Here is a 13487-nt window from a genome sequence, read left to right on the forward strand (position 1 = left end):
CCACAAAGGGCAGTTAGCTGCTTAACTCCTATTGAAGGCCAACAGGAGTTGGCCATTTAACTGCCTTGTGCCTCTGAACACACACACACACACACACACACACACAGTTTTTCTTTATATTTCTCTAGGCTTTGGCCTGTTGCAGTTATTTTACACGTAGTAGTAAGAGTAGGAACTTTAAAATAATTTAATTGTTGTAAAGATGCCCTCCCTATTATACTTCTTCCAAGTTAAAAATAATTTTTTTTATAAACGGTCACGAAGTTTAGAAACAGTATAAATATGAAATCATTTAAATCTTAATAAAAGTAGCTGCTGTGAAAAACTGAAGTACAGTGATTTAAAATCCCAGCTTTCCCAAATGGATTACAAACAACAAAAAAACACCACACTGCATTTTGAGGTCTGAACCTAAATTATAGATGTCACTATCTGTAATTTACAATTCAAAACAAATCATAACAGAATGCTTCTATTCTAAGCACTACAGATCTGAAATCTTTGTGCAAAACTTTCAGTTATATATAGCTCTCTCCATGTAGATTATACAGAGCATAAATGTGAGACAAAAATAAAAATACACTGTAGACCTTCAAATAACTTTATTATATACCCCAGATACACACGTTTTAAGGCTCGAAGGGACCACTATGATCATCTAATCTGACCTCCTGCATAACACAGCCCATAGGACTTCCCTGAATTAATTCCTGCTTAAAGTCCAATGGCTATGGTTGAATTAGAGCACATCATCTTTTAGAAAAACATCCAATCGCCATTCAAAAATTTCCAGTGACCCATCACAACCTTATAAATTGTTCCAGTGGGAGGGCAAACCTCAACTAGCTGATGATAAAACTAACTCAGGGTTCAGGTACTATGTTCTTCTTCATATATTTATATCCATACTATAATAAATGGATATAGCTGGTAGAGCTCTATGCTTTTTGCAAATACAAAACAACATAAAACAACAATGTATAAAATAACATAAAACAAAATCACTGGCACGCCAGGTCAGAGCGCCACTTACGTTTGACCAGGCCAAATCTCAGTGACTGGCATTGCGACCTGATGCAAAGGGTTGTAGCACAACTCACTCAAATTTGGCCTAGCTGCCCCATGCTTATCGTGATGGAGGGGTGGCCAGGCCAAACCTGTGTAGTACTGCAGCCCCATGATATCTCATCCACGCATTCAGACTCTGCAGTTTTGCCTGTCTAACTGGCCCTGTACGTGGAACTGGAAGCATTTCAGAGAATGCTACCATGGAGGTCCTGGACTTCAATCTCTTACCTAGCAGCCTAAATTTGGCCTTCAGGACCTCTCTCCTATCCTTCCCTATGCCATTGGTACCTTCATGTACCACGACCACCAGCTCCTCCTCAGTACTACACATAAGTCTGTCTAGATATCTCAAGAGATCTGCAACCTTTGCACCCATCAGGCAAGACACCACACGGTTCTCCCGTTCATTGCAAACCTAGCTATTTAAGTTCCTAATAATTGAATCCCCCACTACTATTACCTGTCTCTTCCTAATAACTGGAGATCCCTCCCTCACAGAGGTATCCTCAGTGCAAAAGGATACCATGACATCTTCTGGAAGGAAGGTCTCAACTCTGGGATCGTTTCCTTCTGCTCCATACATGCTTAACTTCAAGTACATGAATAGCCATACTGACCTGAGGTTAAATAAAGACATAGTACTTTTCCTACTGACATGCTTACCACTACTAACACCAAAACTGGTGGATTAATCTTCACTATGTACTGTACACAGATGAAGTTATCCCTTATGCACTTCTGCATAATGGTTAAAACAAATACACCTGAAACCACCATCTAAAGGGCCAGCAAAAGTCAGCATACCCATCACATCATGCAAATAAATGCTTCCCAACAATTTCCCATCTTCTACCTGCATTGCTGTTAAATGAAAAATACAACAACATTATAAAACTCTACACTAAAGAGAAAAATAAATTAACTACCTTTCATGCTGGTGCTTGTTTAGATATTTGCTCATCTCCTGAACTTTCAGGAGTGATTCTAAGGAGATACAGCCAACAACTTTTCCCTGGAGAAAGTAAACCACTTTGCCATACTAATAGCAAGCAGTCCAGTCTTGAAGCTAGCTTTATTAGACACCTGTAGGGTAATTTGGATAGTATTTGTCAGTTTTATATTTATAATTCAATTTTTTTTCTCACCTTCTGGTGAAGCTTCACCTTATTACATTAATGTCTTAAATTACAAGTACATTAAATAATTTATATAAGCATCTTACATCGGTGGTGTGCCACTATTATTTGTGAGCACTATGCTATATTGTTCTTTAAGACAATCTGCAAAATCTTTCTATTTTAGTCCATGATCTCCTTTGTCTTCTTCCAGATAATTTTCACTTCAACTTTTAAAGAATATTTATCCACATTTCAGTGTGTTAATATTCTGAAACAGTCATCTTACAGATTTCCTGACACTCCCTATTTGTAGCCACTGCATTTCCTTTCTCCTACCAACCCTCTCCATGTGCTGAAGATATACGGTAACTTAAAAACAGATGTCAATGTTTACCAGTTGCATGGGTTTGTTGTTTAATGTTGAACTAATCATGAAAGATTTATTTCTCCCAACTCCACTGTTTTCTTCATTTTACAATCTATTATGTCAATAGAGAAATTAAATTGATTCAGTTTACAGAAGGGGAAAAATACAGAAGTGTTTTTTGGTACAGAAGTGTTGTCCTTATTTTATTTTCTACCCGTGCTTCAATAATTTAAGTGATATTTTTGGTACATCCTAGAAGAATTAAAGTGCCTGTCAATTTATTTTTTCCTGCTGCTGTAGCTAGATTCATTTAGTTCTCTACTGTAAGCATAGATAACAGACACATGAACACCTGCCTCAGAATTTAGAAATGGAAAATACAAGATTAGATCATTTTTTCCATTCCTGAGCAGGGCAGGATTGTTCTCTATACAAAAACAGCACAAAATAGCCTATAGTCTAATTTTAAAATACTTTGGAAATGGCCTTACATCATTTCCTTCTATAAAACTATTAAAATCTAATGAATCTTACAGCCAGGAAGTTTTCCTGATATTGAGCCTAAGGACTATATTGGAATTGATAAAAGGTACAGAAAAGGGCAACAAAAATGATTAAGGGTATGGAACAGCTTCCATATGAGGAGATTAATAAGATTGGGACTTTTCAGCTTAGAAAAGAGATGACTAAAGGGGGGATATGATAGAGGTCTATAAAATCATGACTGGTGTGGAGAAAGTAAGTAAGTGTTAGTTACTCCTCATAACACAAGAACCAGGGGTCACCCAATGAAATTAATAAGCAGCAGGTTTAAAACCAACAAAAGGAAGGACTTCTTCACACAACACACAGTCAACTTGTGGAACTCTTTGCCAGAGAAGACTATAACAGGGTTAAAAAAAGAATTAGATGAATTCATGGAGGATAGACCTATCAATGGCTACTAGCCAACACACATGATGGTGTTCCTAGCCTCTGTTTTCCAGAAGCTGGGAATGGGCAACAGGGGATGGATCACGATTACCTATTCTGTTCATTCCCTCTGATGCACCTGACATTGGCCACTGTCGGAAGATAGGATACTGGGCTGGATGGACTTGTCTGACCCAGTATGGCCGTTCTTAAGTTGCTGTTTTAGCATAAGTAGTTAACACATTTCAATGGACCATTCAAGGAGAAGGGGAAAGGGGCGGGGGAAGCTGGGGGGGTGGGGGAAGAAGTAAGTGGGTTATACAGATTGCTATAGTAAGCAATAAATCCAGTGAATCTATTGTCCATGATTTTCAGTATCTAGCAGTTATTAATTTAAGCTTGTCTTTTGTTAACACACCAAATCACCTGTGGGTGAACATTTTTCACAAAGCCACCACTCTATATCTGACCTCTGTTCTCCTCCTCAAAGAAAACCTGCACAACACTTTTGAAAGATGAGCCTATAAGCTTAAATTTATAACTTTGCAATATATACTAAAAATCATGGACTGAATAGAGACACTGGATTTATTGCTTATTACAACAATCTATGACCCACTTAACCCTCCTTCCCAGCTCCCCCCCCCCTTAATCCTTTCAAATCATAGGGGGGAAGCAGGCCACTTCACCCTGAATGGTCCTTTGAAATGTGTTTACTTGTTCTAAACAATCTGTTCCATCTTTTATTTAGCTATGGCACTGAGTACATTTCCCACACCTGAACAACAGCTCTGTGTAAGATGGAAAGCTTGTCTCTCCCACCAACAGAAGTTAGTCCAACAAAAGATATTATCTCACCTACCTTGTCTCTCTAAAAGTAATGCTCACAATTTCAGACCATCAGCACATAGACACTGACAAACTGAAGGGAGTTCAAAGAAGAAACACAAAAGTGATGGATTAGCAGGAAGGATTGATTTACATATATCTCAACTTACCAACAAGTAAAGACTAGAAATAAAATTTATAGATATCTTAAGGATGCACATACTATGAAGGCTGAAAAATTGTGCAGGCTATTGCCAGTAATCAGGTGACCTGGGAAAACTAAAGATTTAGGGCTTGTCTACCCAGGGAAATTGACCATCATAGCTGTAGTAGAGTAGTTTATTCCATCTTCATAATAGTTTATTCTGGCTGTATAATGTATTCTGCTATAGCTATTATGGACACTTTCCCTGTTGTTGACAAGTCATCAGAACAGCCATACTGAGTCAGACCAAAGATCCATCTAGCCCAGTATCCTGTCTTCCAACAGTAGCCAATGCCAGATACATCAGAGGGAATGAACAGAACAAGTAATCAAGTGATCCAACCCCTGTCACCCATTCCTGGCTTCTCACAAACAGAAACTAGGGCCATCATCACTGCCCATCCTGGCTAATAGCTACTGATGAACCTATCCTCCAAGCATTTATCTAGTTCTTTTTTGAACCCTGTAAGTGGCTTGGCCTTCACAACATCCTATGGCAAAGAGTTCCACAGGTTGATTGTGTATTGTGTGAAGAAGTCCTTCCTTTTGTTTTAAACCTGCTGCTTATTAATTTCATTGGGTGACCCCTGGTTCTTGTGTTATGAGGAGTAACTAACACTTCCTTATTTACTTTCTCCACACCAGTCATGATTTTATAGACCTCTATCATATCCCCCTTTAGTCATCTCTTTTCCAAGCTGAAAAGTCCCAGTCTTATTCATCTTTCCTCATATGGAAGCTGTTCCATACCCCTAATCATTTTTGTTGCCCTTTTATAATTCCAATATATCTTTTTTGAGAGGGGGTGACCAGATCTGCATGCAGTATTCAAGATGTGGGTGTACCATGAATTTATAGAGGCAATATGATAATTTCTGTCTTAATATTAAGACTCTGTCACGGAGGTCACAGAAGTCATGGATTCTGTGACTTTCCACGACCTCCGTGACTTCTGCAGGGGCCAGTGTGGCTGACCCCAGGACTGCCCTAGCAGATGGCCCCAGAGCCAGCTGCTCGATGGCCTCCAGGACAGCCACACCAGCTGCTGCTCCAGCCGCTGGTACTGCTGGCCCCCGGCACCAGTCCCTGGCCAGCCTGGGCGGCTGCTGGCCCCCAGCACAACTCCTCCCCCTCCACACACCTCCTCCCCCAACAGCAATGCCCTTTTGCCCCTCCCAACCCCCCAGCAGCAGGCCCCCCATGCCTTCCAGCACCCCCCCCCCCAATATTTAATCACAGATATTTTTAGTAAAAGTCATGGACAGGCCATGGGATGTGAATTTTTGTTTATTGCCCATGACCTGTCCATGACTTACTAAAAATACCAGTGACTAAATCCTAGCCTTACTTATTATCTACCCCTTTTCTTAAGGATTCCCAACACTGTTAGCTTCTTTGACTGCCACTGCACATTGAGTGGATGTTTTCAGAGAACTATCCACATTGACTCCAAGATCTTTCTTGAGTGGTAACAGCTAATTCAGACCCCATAATTTTATATATGCATTACTTTGCATTCATCAACATTGAATTTCATCTGCCACTTTGTTGCCCACTCACCCGGTTTTGTGAGATCCTTTTTTTAACTCTTCATGGTCTGCAGTGGACGTAACTATCGTGAGTAGTTTTGTGTCATCTGCAGATTTTGCCGCCTGTTTACCCCTTTCTCCAGATCATTTATGAGTACGTTGAACAGTACTGGTCCCAGCACAGACCCCTGCAGGCCACAACTATTTACCTCTCTCCATTCTGAAAGAGGCCATTTACTCCTTTGTTTCCTGTGTCTTACCAGTTACTGATCCAGGAGAGGACCTTCCCTTCCCTCTTATTCCATGACTGCTTACTTTACTTAAGAGCCTTTGGTGAGGGACCTTGTCAAAGGCTTTCTGAAAATCTGGATCATCCATGTGGACATTCTTGTTGACCCCCCTCAAAGAATTCTATTAGATGGGTGGGGCATGATTTCCCTTTACAAAAGCCACATTGACTCTTCCCCAAAAATCACGTTCATCTATGTCTGACAATTTTGTTCTCTATTATAGTTTCAACTAGTTTGTTCAGTACTGACATTAGCCTTACTAGCCTATAATTGCTGGGATCGCCTCTGGAGCCTTTTTTGTTGTACTCAGAGTCACAGCTAAATACAATTCCCAGACGTGAAAAGGAGCTCTGTGTAAGCTAGAAAGCTTGTCTCTTTCACCAACAGAAGTTGCTCCATTACCTCACCTGCCTTGCTTCTCTAATATCCTGGGAACAACATAGCTATAATACCACACAGCATAGAACATTATTTTTGTAAGATGGTGACTTTTGTTTTCTCTACTGAGTCTGAGCTGAAACAACTTCATTTGTTTCAACAGACCTAAATTAAGAAATAAGACCAAAATAGCCTGAGAGAAGTCCAACAATCTGAAAATTCATAAGGAAAAATGAAAAATAAAATCAATGTTTTTTGAAAAATAATTACAATTGATATTTCTGGGCTTCCTATTCTTAGACTGTAAGGCTATTATGAGCTAGCCTGACCTCCTGCATAACACAGGCCAGAGGACTTCCCTGAATTAATTCGTGTTTGAACTAGAGCATATCTTTCAGAAAAGCACCCAATCTTGATTTTAAAATTACCAGTGATTGAGAATCCACCACAATCCTAGGTAAGCTGTTCCACTGGTTATTCGCACTGTTTAAAATTTACCTTATTTCTAGTCTGAATTTGTCTAGCTTCAACTTTCAGCCTTCAACCACTGGATCTTGTTATACCTTTGTCTGCTAGATAGAAGACCCATTATCAAAATTTCTGATCCTCACAAAGGCATTTATAACTTGTGATCAAGTCACCCCTTAACCTTCCCTTTGTTAATATAAACACACAGTGAAAAATTCAAGGAACTCTATCTGGCATGTTTTCCAATCCTGTAACCATTCTTGAGGCTCTCCTCTAAACCCTCTACAATTTTTCAACATCCCTCTTGAATAGTGGGCACCAGATGTAATCACAGTATTCCAATAGCAGTTGCACAAGCACCAGACAGAGATAATAACCGCCCTGATCTTACCCTGTTTATACATCCCAAAAATTCCATTAGCATTTTTGCCACAGAGTTGCATTGGGAGCTCACGTTCAGCTGATTATCCACCATGACCACTACATTATTTTCAGAGTCACTGCTTCTCAGGATAGAGTACCCTATCCTCTAAGTGCGGCCTTCATTCTTTTTTCCTAGATTTTTCAGGTGGCCACCAGCAATAGGAACAGTGGTATCACTTGTGACGCTAATCACAGAATACTGTGCATTTGTTTTTGGATTATGAGCTTTACAGGAGCCCCTCAGAGTTACGAACACCAGTGTTATGAACTGACCAGTCAATCACACACCTCATTTGGAACCAAGTACACAATCAAGCAGCAGCACAGTCACAAAAAAAAAAACAAAAAACCCACAAATACAGTGCAGTACTGTGTTAAACAAACTACTAAAAAAAATAAAGGGAAAGCAGCATTTTCTTCTGCATAGTGAAGTTTCAAAGCTGTATTAAGTCAACGTTCAGTTGTAAACTTTTGAAAGAACAGTTTAGTCTCTTTTCATAGTGATTTAAGAAAGGGGGGGGAATCTTTAGGGCCCAATTCTATATCAGTTTATTACTAGGCTTTGCTATGTCACCCGTCACAGTATACAAACTCCTCACATATATTAATGAACTTAGCCATACAACTCTGTTGCAAAGTAGGGAAGTGGCATGCCCATTCACAGATGGTGAACTAAGGCAGAGCACCCTCACATCTTCTCTTTTGGGAGAAAGGTCTGAAGAAAGAAAACCACCGTGGAATATACCCCACATCACCCTGTCAAAGGAGTGGATAAGACAAAGGGGAAAGGTAGAGCCACCTGTGCAGAGGCCCTGTGCCTCAGCACTAGCTTTGCCTCCCCAGCTCCAGTGAAGCTATACAAGCAACTTCCTCTCCCCCTCTAGATGGCCATGGAAAAGTGAAGGTGGGCTATATAGATAAGGTAATATAGCCTGTGGCTCTATCATCCGTACCACAGATTTTTCACAAAGCCAGAGAGAGAAAGATTTTCTCCCCACTGGCCTGCCAAGTCCCCATTCATTATTCCGAAGCGGGGCCCTGTGTGGAGGCCTCCACAAGGCCAAAAGCAATGAGAGAAAACAAAATGGTGCCAACAAGGGAGACCAGACCCCCCCCCCCCCCCTTCTGCACACAAAGCTGGGGACAGCTGCATATAGAGTGTCCCCTCCATGCACAAACTTATCCAAGGTCACACAAGTCTATGGCAAAGTCAGGATTAGACCCTGAATCACCTTAATTTAGGCCCAGTGCCTTAAACATTCCTGCTTTCTGGGTCTTGAAAAATCCAAATAGCTATGCATAAGGATCGTTTTCATGGAAGTGGTGGTGGTGGGGACAAAGACAAGTTCCTGCAGAATTTAAGCTTTAATTTAAAAATAATTGGTTTCTACCTCTTATGGTTGCAAAGATAACCATTCAAGCATTAACTTATGCACAACTCCAAGGCCTCTGCCACTATACAGAACTGTCCCCAAGCAGCAGCAGAATCAACCTTAAACAACTCTGGTCAGTTTCACTGTTGCCATGCAGAACTACTGGCAGCTGTTGAGGGACTGGGACTCTGCTGCTCTATCCTTCTTCCAGCATCCATTATTGTCTCTTCATCGGAGAAAAGCTCCAGAGCCTAGCACCAGTAAGGAATTGACATGATTGTCAGGTCCACTGCTGCCCAAAGGGTTCAGCATAGCAGTGAAACTGACCAGAAGCTGGAGGATGGTCATGGTCTCAAATTTACTGGAAAAAACAAAGGAGCTTTTTCTTCCCACCTTATTGCTTCAGTTACTCAATCCCTCAGCCTGCCTGCTGGTAGCATCCATTATTGGGTCCTCAGCCCCTGATAAAAGTGCTTGAGTTTTTCCTTGTGCCCCTCTGCCACCTCCATCTTTTGCATTAGCCTCTGGCAAGTACATGTCTGGTAAGTATTTCAAGCCCTGTATTAGGAGGGTTTTTCCCTCCCGTTAAGCCATTATTAAAACAGGTTTGAAACTTGTTTTACAAGTCTCTCAACAAGAACTTTCCTGCTACTATCACAACTGCTTTTCTGCAGATGGCAAGCTCCCAGAAAAACTAAGTGTGTTATAAGTTTTCAGAAAATTTATTTGGGTGTACAAAGTGCTTCTTTTCATCAACTCTCAAAACAGATGCAAGTTTGTTTGTTTTTTCAAGTTCAGTCAGGATACATCAGGAAACAAACAATGGGAAGTAGGATGAGACTATGTGCTCAGTTTCCTTGATGCAGAGCACACAACAAAGCTTCTTGGGAGGGGTGGGAAAGGCAACTTTAAGCTACTTTTATACCCTTTGGATTCTGGACTGATCAAGGTTCTACTTGCCACTGGACATGATTTAGGCATTTCAGGGAGTTGCTCTAAGTTCTGACAACCCTGGCTGTGCAACCCAGAGAGGCCCAGAATAGCCACAGTAGTATGTGCTATTGTCTCCTATTGGCATGCCCATGCCTTCCTCAGGCCCCTCTTTGCACACCTTCTACACAGAGGCTTGCAAGGGTCTGCATAAGACAGCCTACAGCTGTCATACACCCTATCTGCACATCCAGGAGGCTGCAACAGGGTGGAGAAGCACTTCCTAGGTGTTCAAATGGGCAGTTAGTTGTTTTACATTACCTTCCCTTCCAAGTATTACAGGATGGCAGAAAGATTTATCTGTTTACAAAACATTCCTTTCCAATTGCTCCCAGTTATATTACTCGAATGCAACAAATATTACAAAACAGGGAGGGGCAACTTACCTTCATTTGGCCAGCAGCAGTGTTCTGATCATAATGTCCCATCATATTTGGAAAAAATGTCATATTGTATGTCATTCCTGTACACCTGGAAACAGTAATTGGTTCACAGGTGAACAGACTGTGCCCTTGTATCAGGGTTAAGATTAAACTGTAAATCACAAAAAACACAAATATTCCCATTTTTGTCAAGATTTCTGATTTTAGCACATAGTTTTGGTCAGTGGTTACAGAGATTATTTTTTCATAAGGAAATCAATCTTCATCTTTTCTTCTTCTAGAAGAACATGGACAAAGAGCACTGAAAAACTGATCAAGCTCCTTGCTTCTCATGGGACTTTCCCATTCTGTACAATCTTGATTCCTTGAAAAAATCTCTCTCTCCTTATTTGTGAACTGTAAAAATAAAAAGACATAGCACCTCAGCTGTAATTATCTGTACAAAGACCAGTAAGTGACATTAAACAGTAGACTTTCCAGCAGAGAAAACAGGTTTCTATAAATCTGTAAAATGAAAAGACAACTTTTCCCAGGCCTCACTCTCCTCTCATTTGATACTGGTGTAAATGAAGAGTAACGCCACCAAATCACAGAAATGTAGGGCTAGAAGCAGGGACGGAGTTGTATGGGCCTGTGGTGCCCAGGATCCAGCAGTATTCAGGGCCCGGGGGCCCAGCTCCACCAATATTGGGGCCGGGTGTCTCCTCTGCCTGCCACCTTCCCAAACCTCCCCCGAGTGTCCCCCAGCCCCCACTTGCTACCCCCGCTCACCTCCCCTGGGGCCCCGCAGCTCCAGCTGACTCTGGTCTGCCTCAGATGGCTCCAGGCATCAACTGTTCCCACAGGGTCCTAGTGCCCCCCATCCACTACTGGCAGGGCAGACTGCCCTTACCCTGCCCTTCTGCCTTGGACCCTTCCCTTTTCCGGTGGGTACCTACACCAGCACAGGGAGTCCCCCCACCCACAGTCACCGCTCCTGCCCCACGCTGGGCAAGGGGCAGCCCCATCCCCAGTGAGGCTACAGTGAGGGGCAGCAGCAGGGGAGGAGGCGCACATGTGATGGAAGCCCCTCTCTCCCCCCCGCCCGCACCCACCACAGGGGAGGTGAGGGGGCTTCCTGGACCTGAGAGGGGCCCTAGGAGCACGTGCAGGGACAGTGGTGCAGGGTGAGTGTGCTGCCCGCAGGGGAGAGAGGGAGCCCTCCCCCAGAGCTTGCTGCTGCCGGCAGGGAGAGGGCTGGGGGGGGGGGGGGGGGAGTCCTCTCCTGCCCCAGCCCTGGGGCAGCCTGCCTGCACCCCAAACTCATCCCAAGCCCTGCCCCACCCCAGAGCCTGCACCCCCAGCCAGAGCCCTTACCTCCCTGCACCCCAACCCTCTGCCCTAGCCCTGAGCCTCACCAATGACCCAAACCCCTCATCCCCAGCCCCAGACAGAGCCTTCAACCCCCCGCACCCTTACCCTCTGCCCTAGCCCCTCCCACACCCCAAACCCCTCATCCCCAGCCCCACCCACAGCCCTCACCCCTGCATCCTCTCCCATCCCCAAACTCCTTCCCAGAGCCTGCACCCATCACCCCCTCCTATACTCCCACCCCCCACCCAGAGTCTGCACCCAAACTCAGTCTCAGAGCCTGCACCCCCACCCCTTCCCACACACCTCTCCTGCCCCCAAACTCCCTCCCAGAGCCTGCACCCCTCCCCAGCCTAGGGCCTGTACCCGAGACCTCCTCCTCCCACCCAAACTCCTTCCCAGAGCCTTAGGCAGGTGGAGGGCAGAGTTTGGGGGGGGGGGGCAGGTTCTGGGCACCACCAAAAATTCTACAAACCTGCCACCCCTGGCTGGAAGGGGGACCTCAAGAAGTCATCAAGTCCAGCCCCTACGCTGTGGCAGGACTAAATCAAGCTGCTAGATCATCCCTGACAAAAAGTGTTTGTCTCCCTTTCTTTTGTCAACACTGAGTTTTTTTTAATCTTTCACGATGGGTCAGGTTTGCTAAATCTGAGGTCGACAGCCATCAACGTTAGCTGAGTGGGGCGGTCAGGCGGCAGATGAAGCTTCACTCACCCCCGGTACCTGTCCAATGGCTCTAAGCAGGCAAGGGGGCTTCCCAGGCGAGGAATGAACTTCCCCCACCTCCACGCAGCCGCTTAGGTTACAGCGGGGAATACGTTCAGCAGACAGGCGTCCCGGCGCGGGCTCTCCACTCTCACCGCTCCGCGCTTCTCCCGTGCCTGGCCGCCGGGACTAGCCGACTGTAACCCCCCACCACCCTCCCCCAGGTCGGTTCGCTGCGGCACAGCTCAGCTACCGCCTTGCCCCGGAGCTACAGCTGCGGCCTCCGCTCGGCGCCGGGGCTTGGTTTCCAGCCCCTCCCTGGGAAGCGGCGCCTGGGGCGGGACCAAGGAACTTGCTCCATGTCCCCGCTTCAGGCTGCCCCGGCCGGCATGGACACAGCTCCGCCCGGGGACACGGCACAACCCCCCAAGCGGTTCGGGGATCCCAGGCCCCTCAGGCGGCCTCCCCCAGGCCCCACGCCGTCACCACCGCTCGCGCTCGGGAGGCGTGACGCAGCGTTGCGGGGGCGGGGCCACCCTCCCCGATACATGCCCGTCCTCACACCCTCCCTGCTGCCCCCGCCCCGGGAAAGAACCGGCGCGGCTGGGCGGCTCAGCCCTTAAGGGTGCAGACGCCCGTTCTTCACCTCAGCCACGCGGGGCGGGAGAAAGGCGGCGGCGGCGGCTCCTCCTCCCCCCTCCAATGGCCGCTCCGCTCCGGCTGCGATTCCTGCGAAGCACCAACAGGACGTGGCATCTCAACACCTAGCTGCCGAATCGCGCGATATTTGAAAGCCGGCGGGCAGGCGAGTGAGGGGGCGGTGCCCGCACCTGCACGCGGCACGCACAGCCAGCCGCGAGGCGGCCTGCCCGCCTGTCGCGAGCCGCTGCCCGTCAGCGCCAGGCAGGCCCAGCCTCATCCCCATGGCCGGGCATTGGGAAGGAGGGGCCCGTACTGGGCCTGGATACCTGGGAACCAGCGATGCACAGGGATGGTTTAAATCGGAGTTTAAACCTATAATAGTTGAACCGGTGCAAGCTCCCATGTGAACACTGCAATTGGGTGTGAGGATGGCTTACTGCTCTGTAGTTCAGTTAAAC

At 45.4% G+C, this 13487-nt stretch overlaps 1 protein-coding gene across 1 annotated transcript in view; it reads right to left on the minus strand.

Annotated features, from left to right (window-relative positions):
* The window catches only part of FZD6 (frizzled class receptor 6), a 29577-nt gene extending 17052 nt beyond the window's left edge, over nt 1-12525 (minus strand). Inside the window, exons 1-2 of the mRNA XM_065398916.1 lie at nt 12397-12525; nt 10336-10728 (exon numbers count right to left, since the gene is read on the minus strand). Coding sequence (XP_065254988.1) covers nt 10336-10515 — 180 coding nt within the window. The 5' untranslated portion in view covers nt 10516-10728; nt 12397-12525. The remainder of the gene's footprint in view (nt 1-10335; nt 10729-12396) is intronic.
* Between the last annotated feature and the right edge of the window lie 962 nt (nt 12526-13487).

This window comes from Emys orbicularis, chromosome 2 (assembly GCF_028017835.1).
Source record: "Emys orbicularis isolate rEmyOrb1 chromosome 2, rEmyOrb1.hap1, whole genome shotgun sequence".
In the NCBI taxonomy this organism is placed as follows: domain Eukaryota; kingdom Metazoa; phylum Chordata; order Testudines; family Emydidae; genus Emys; species Emys orbicularis.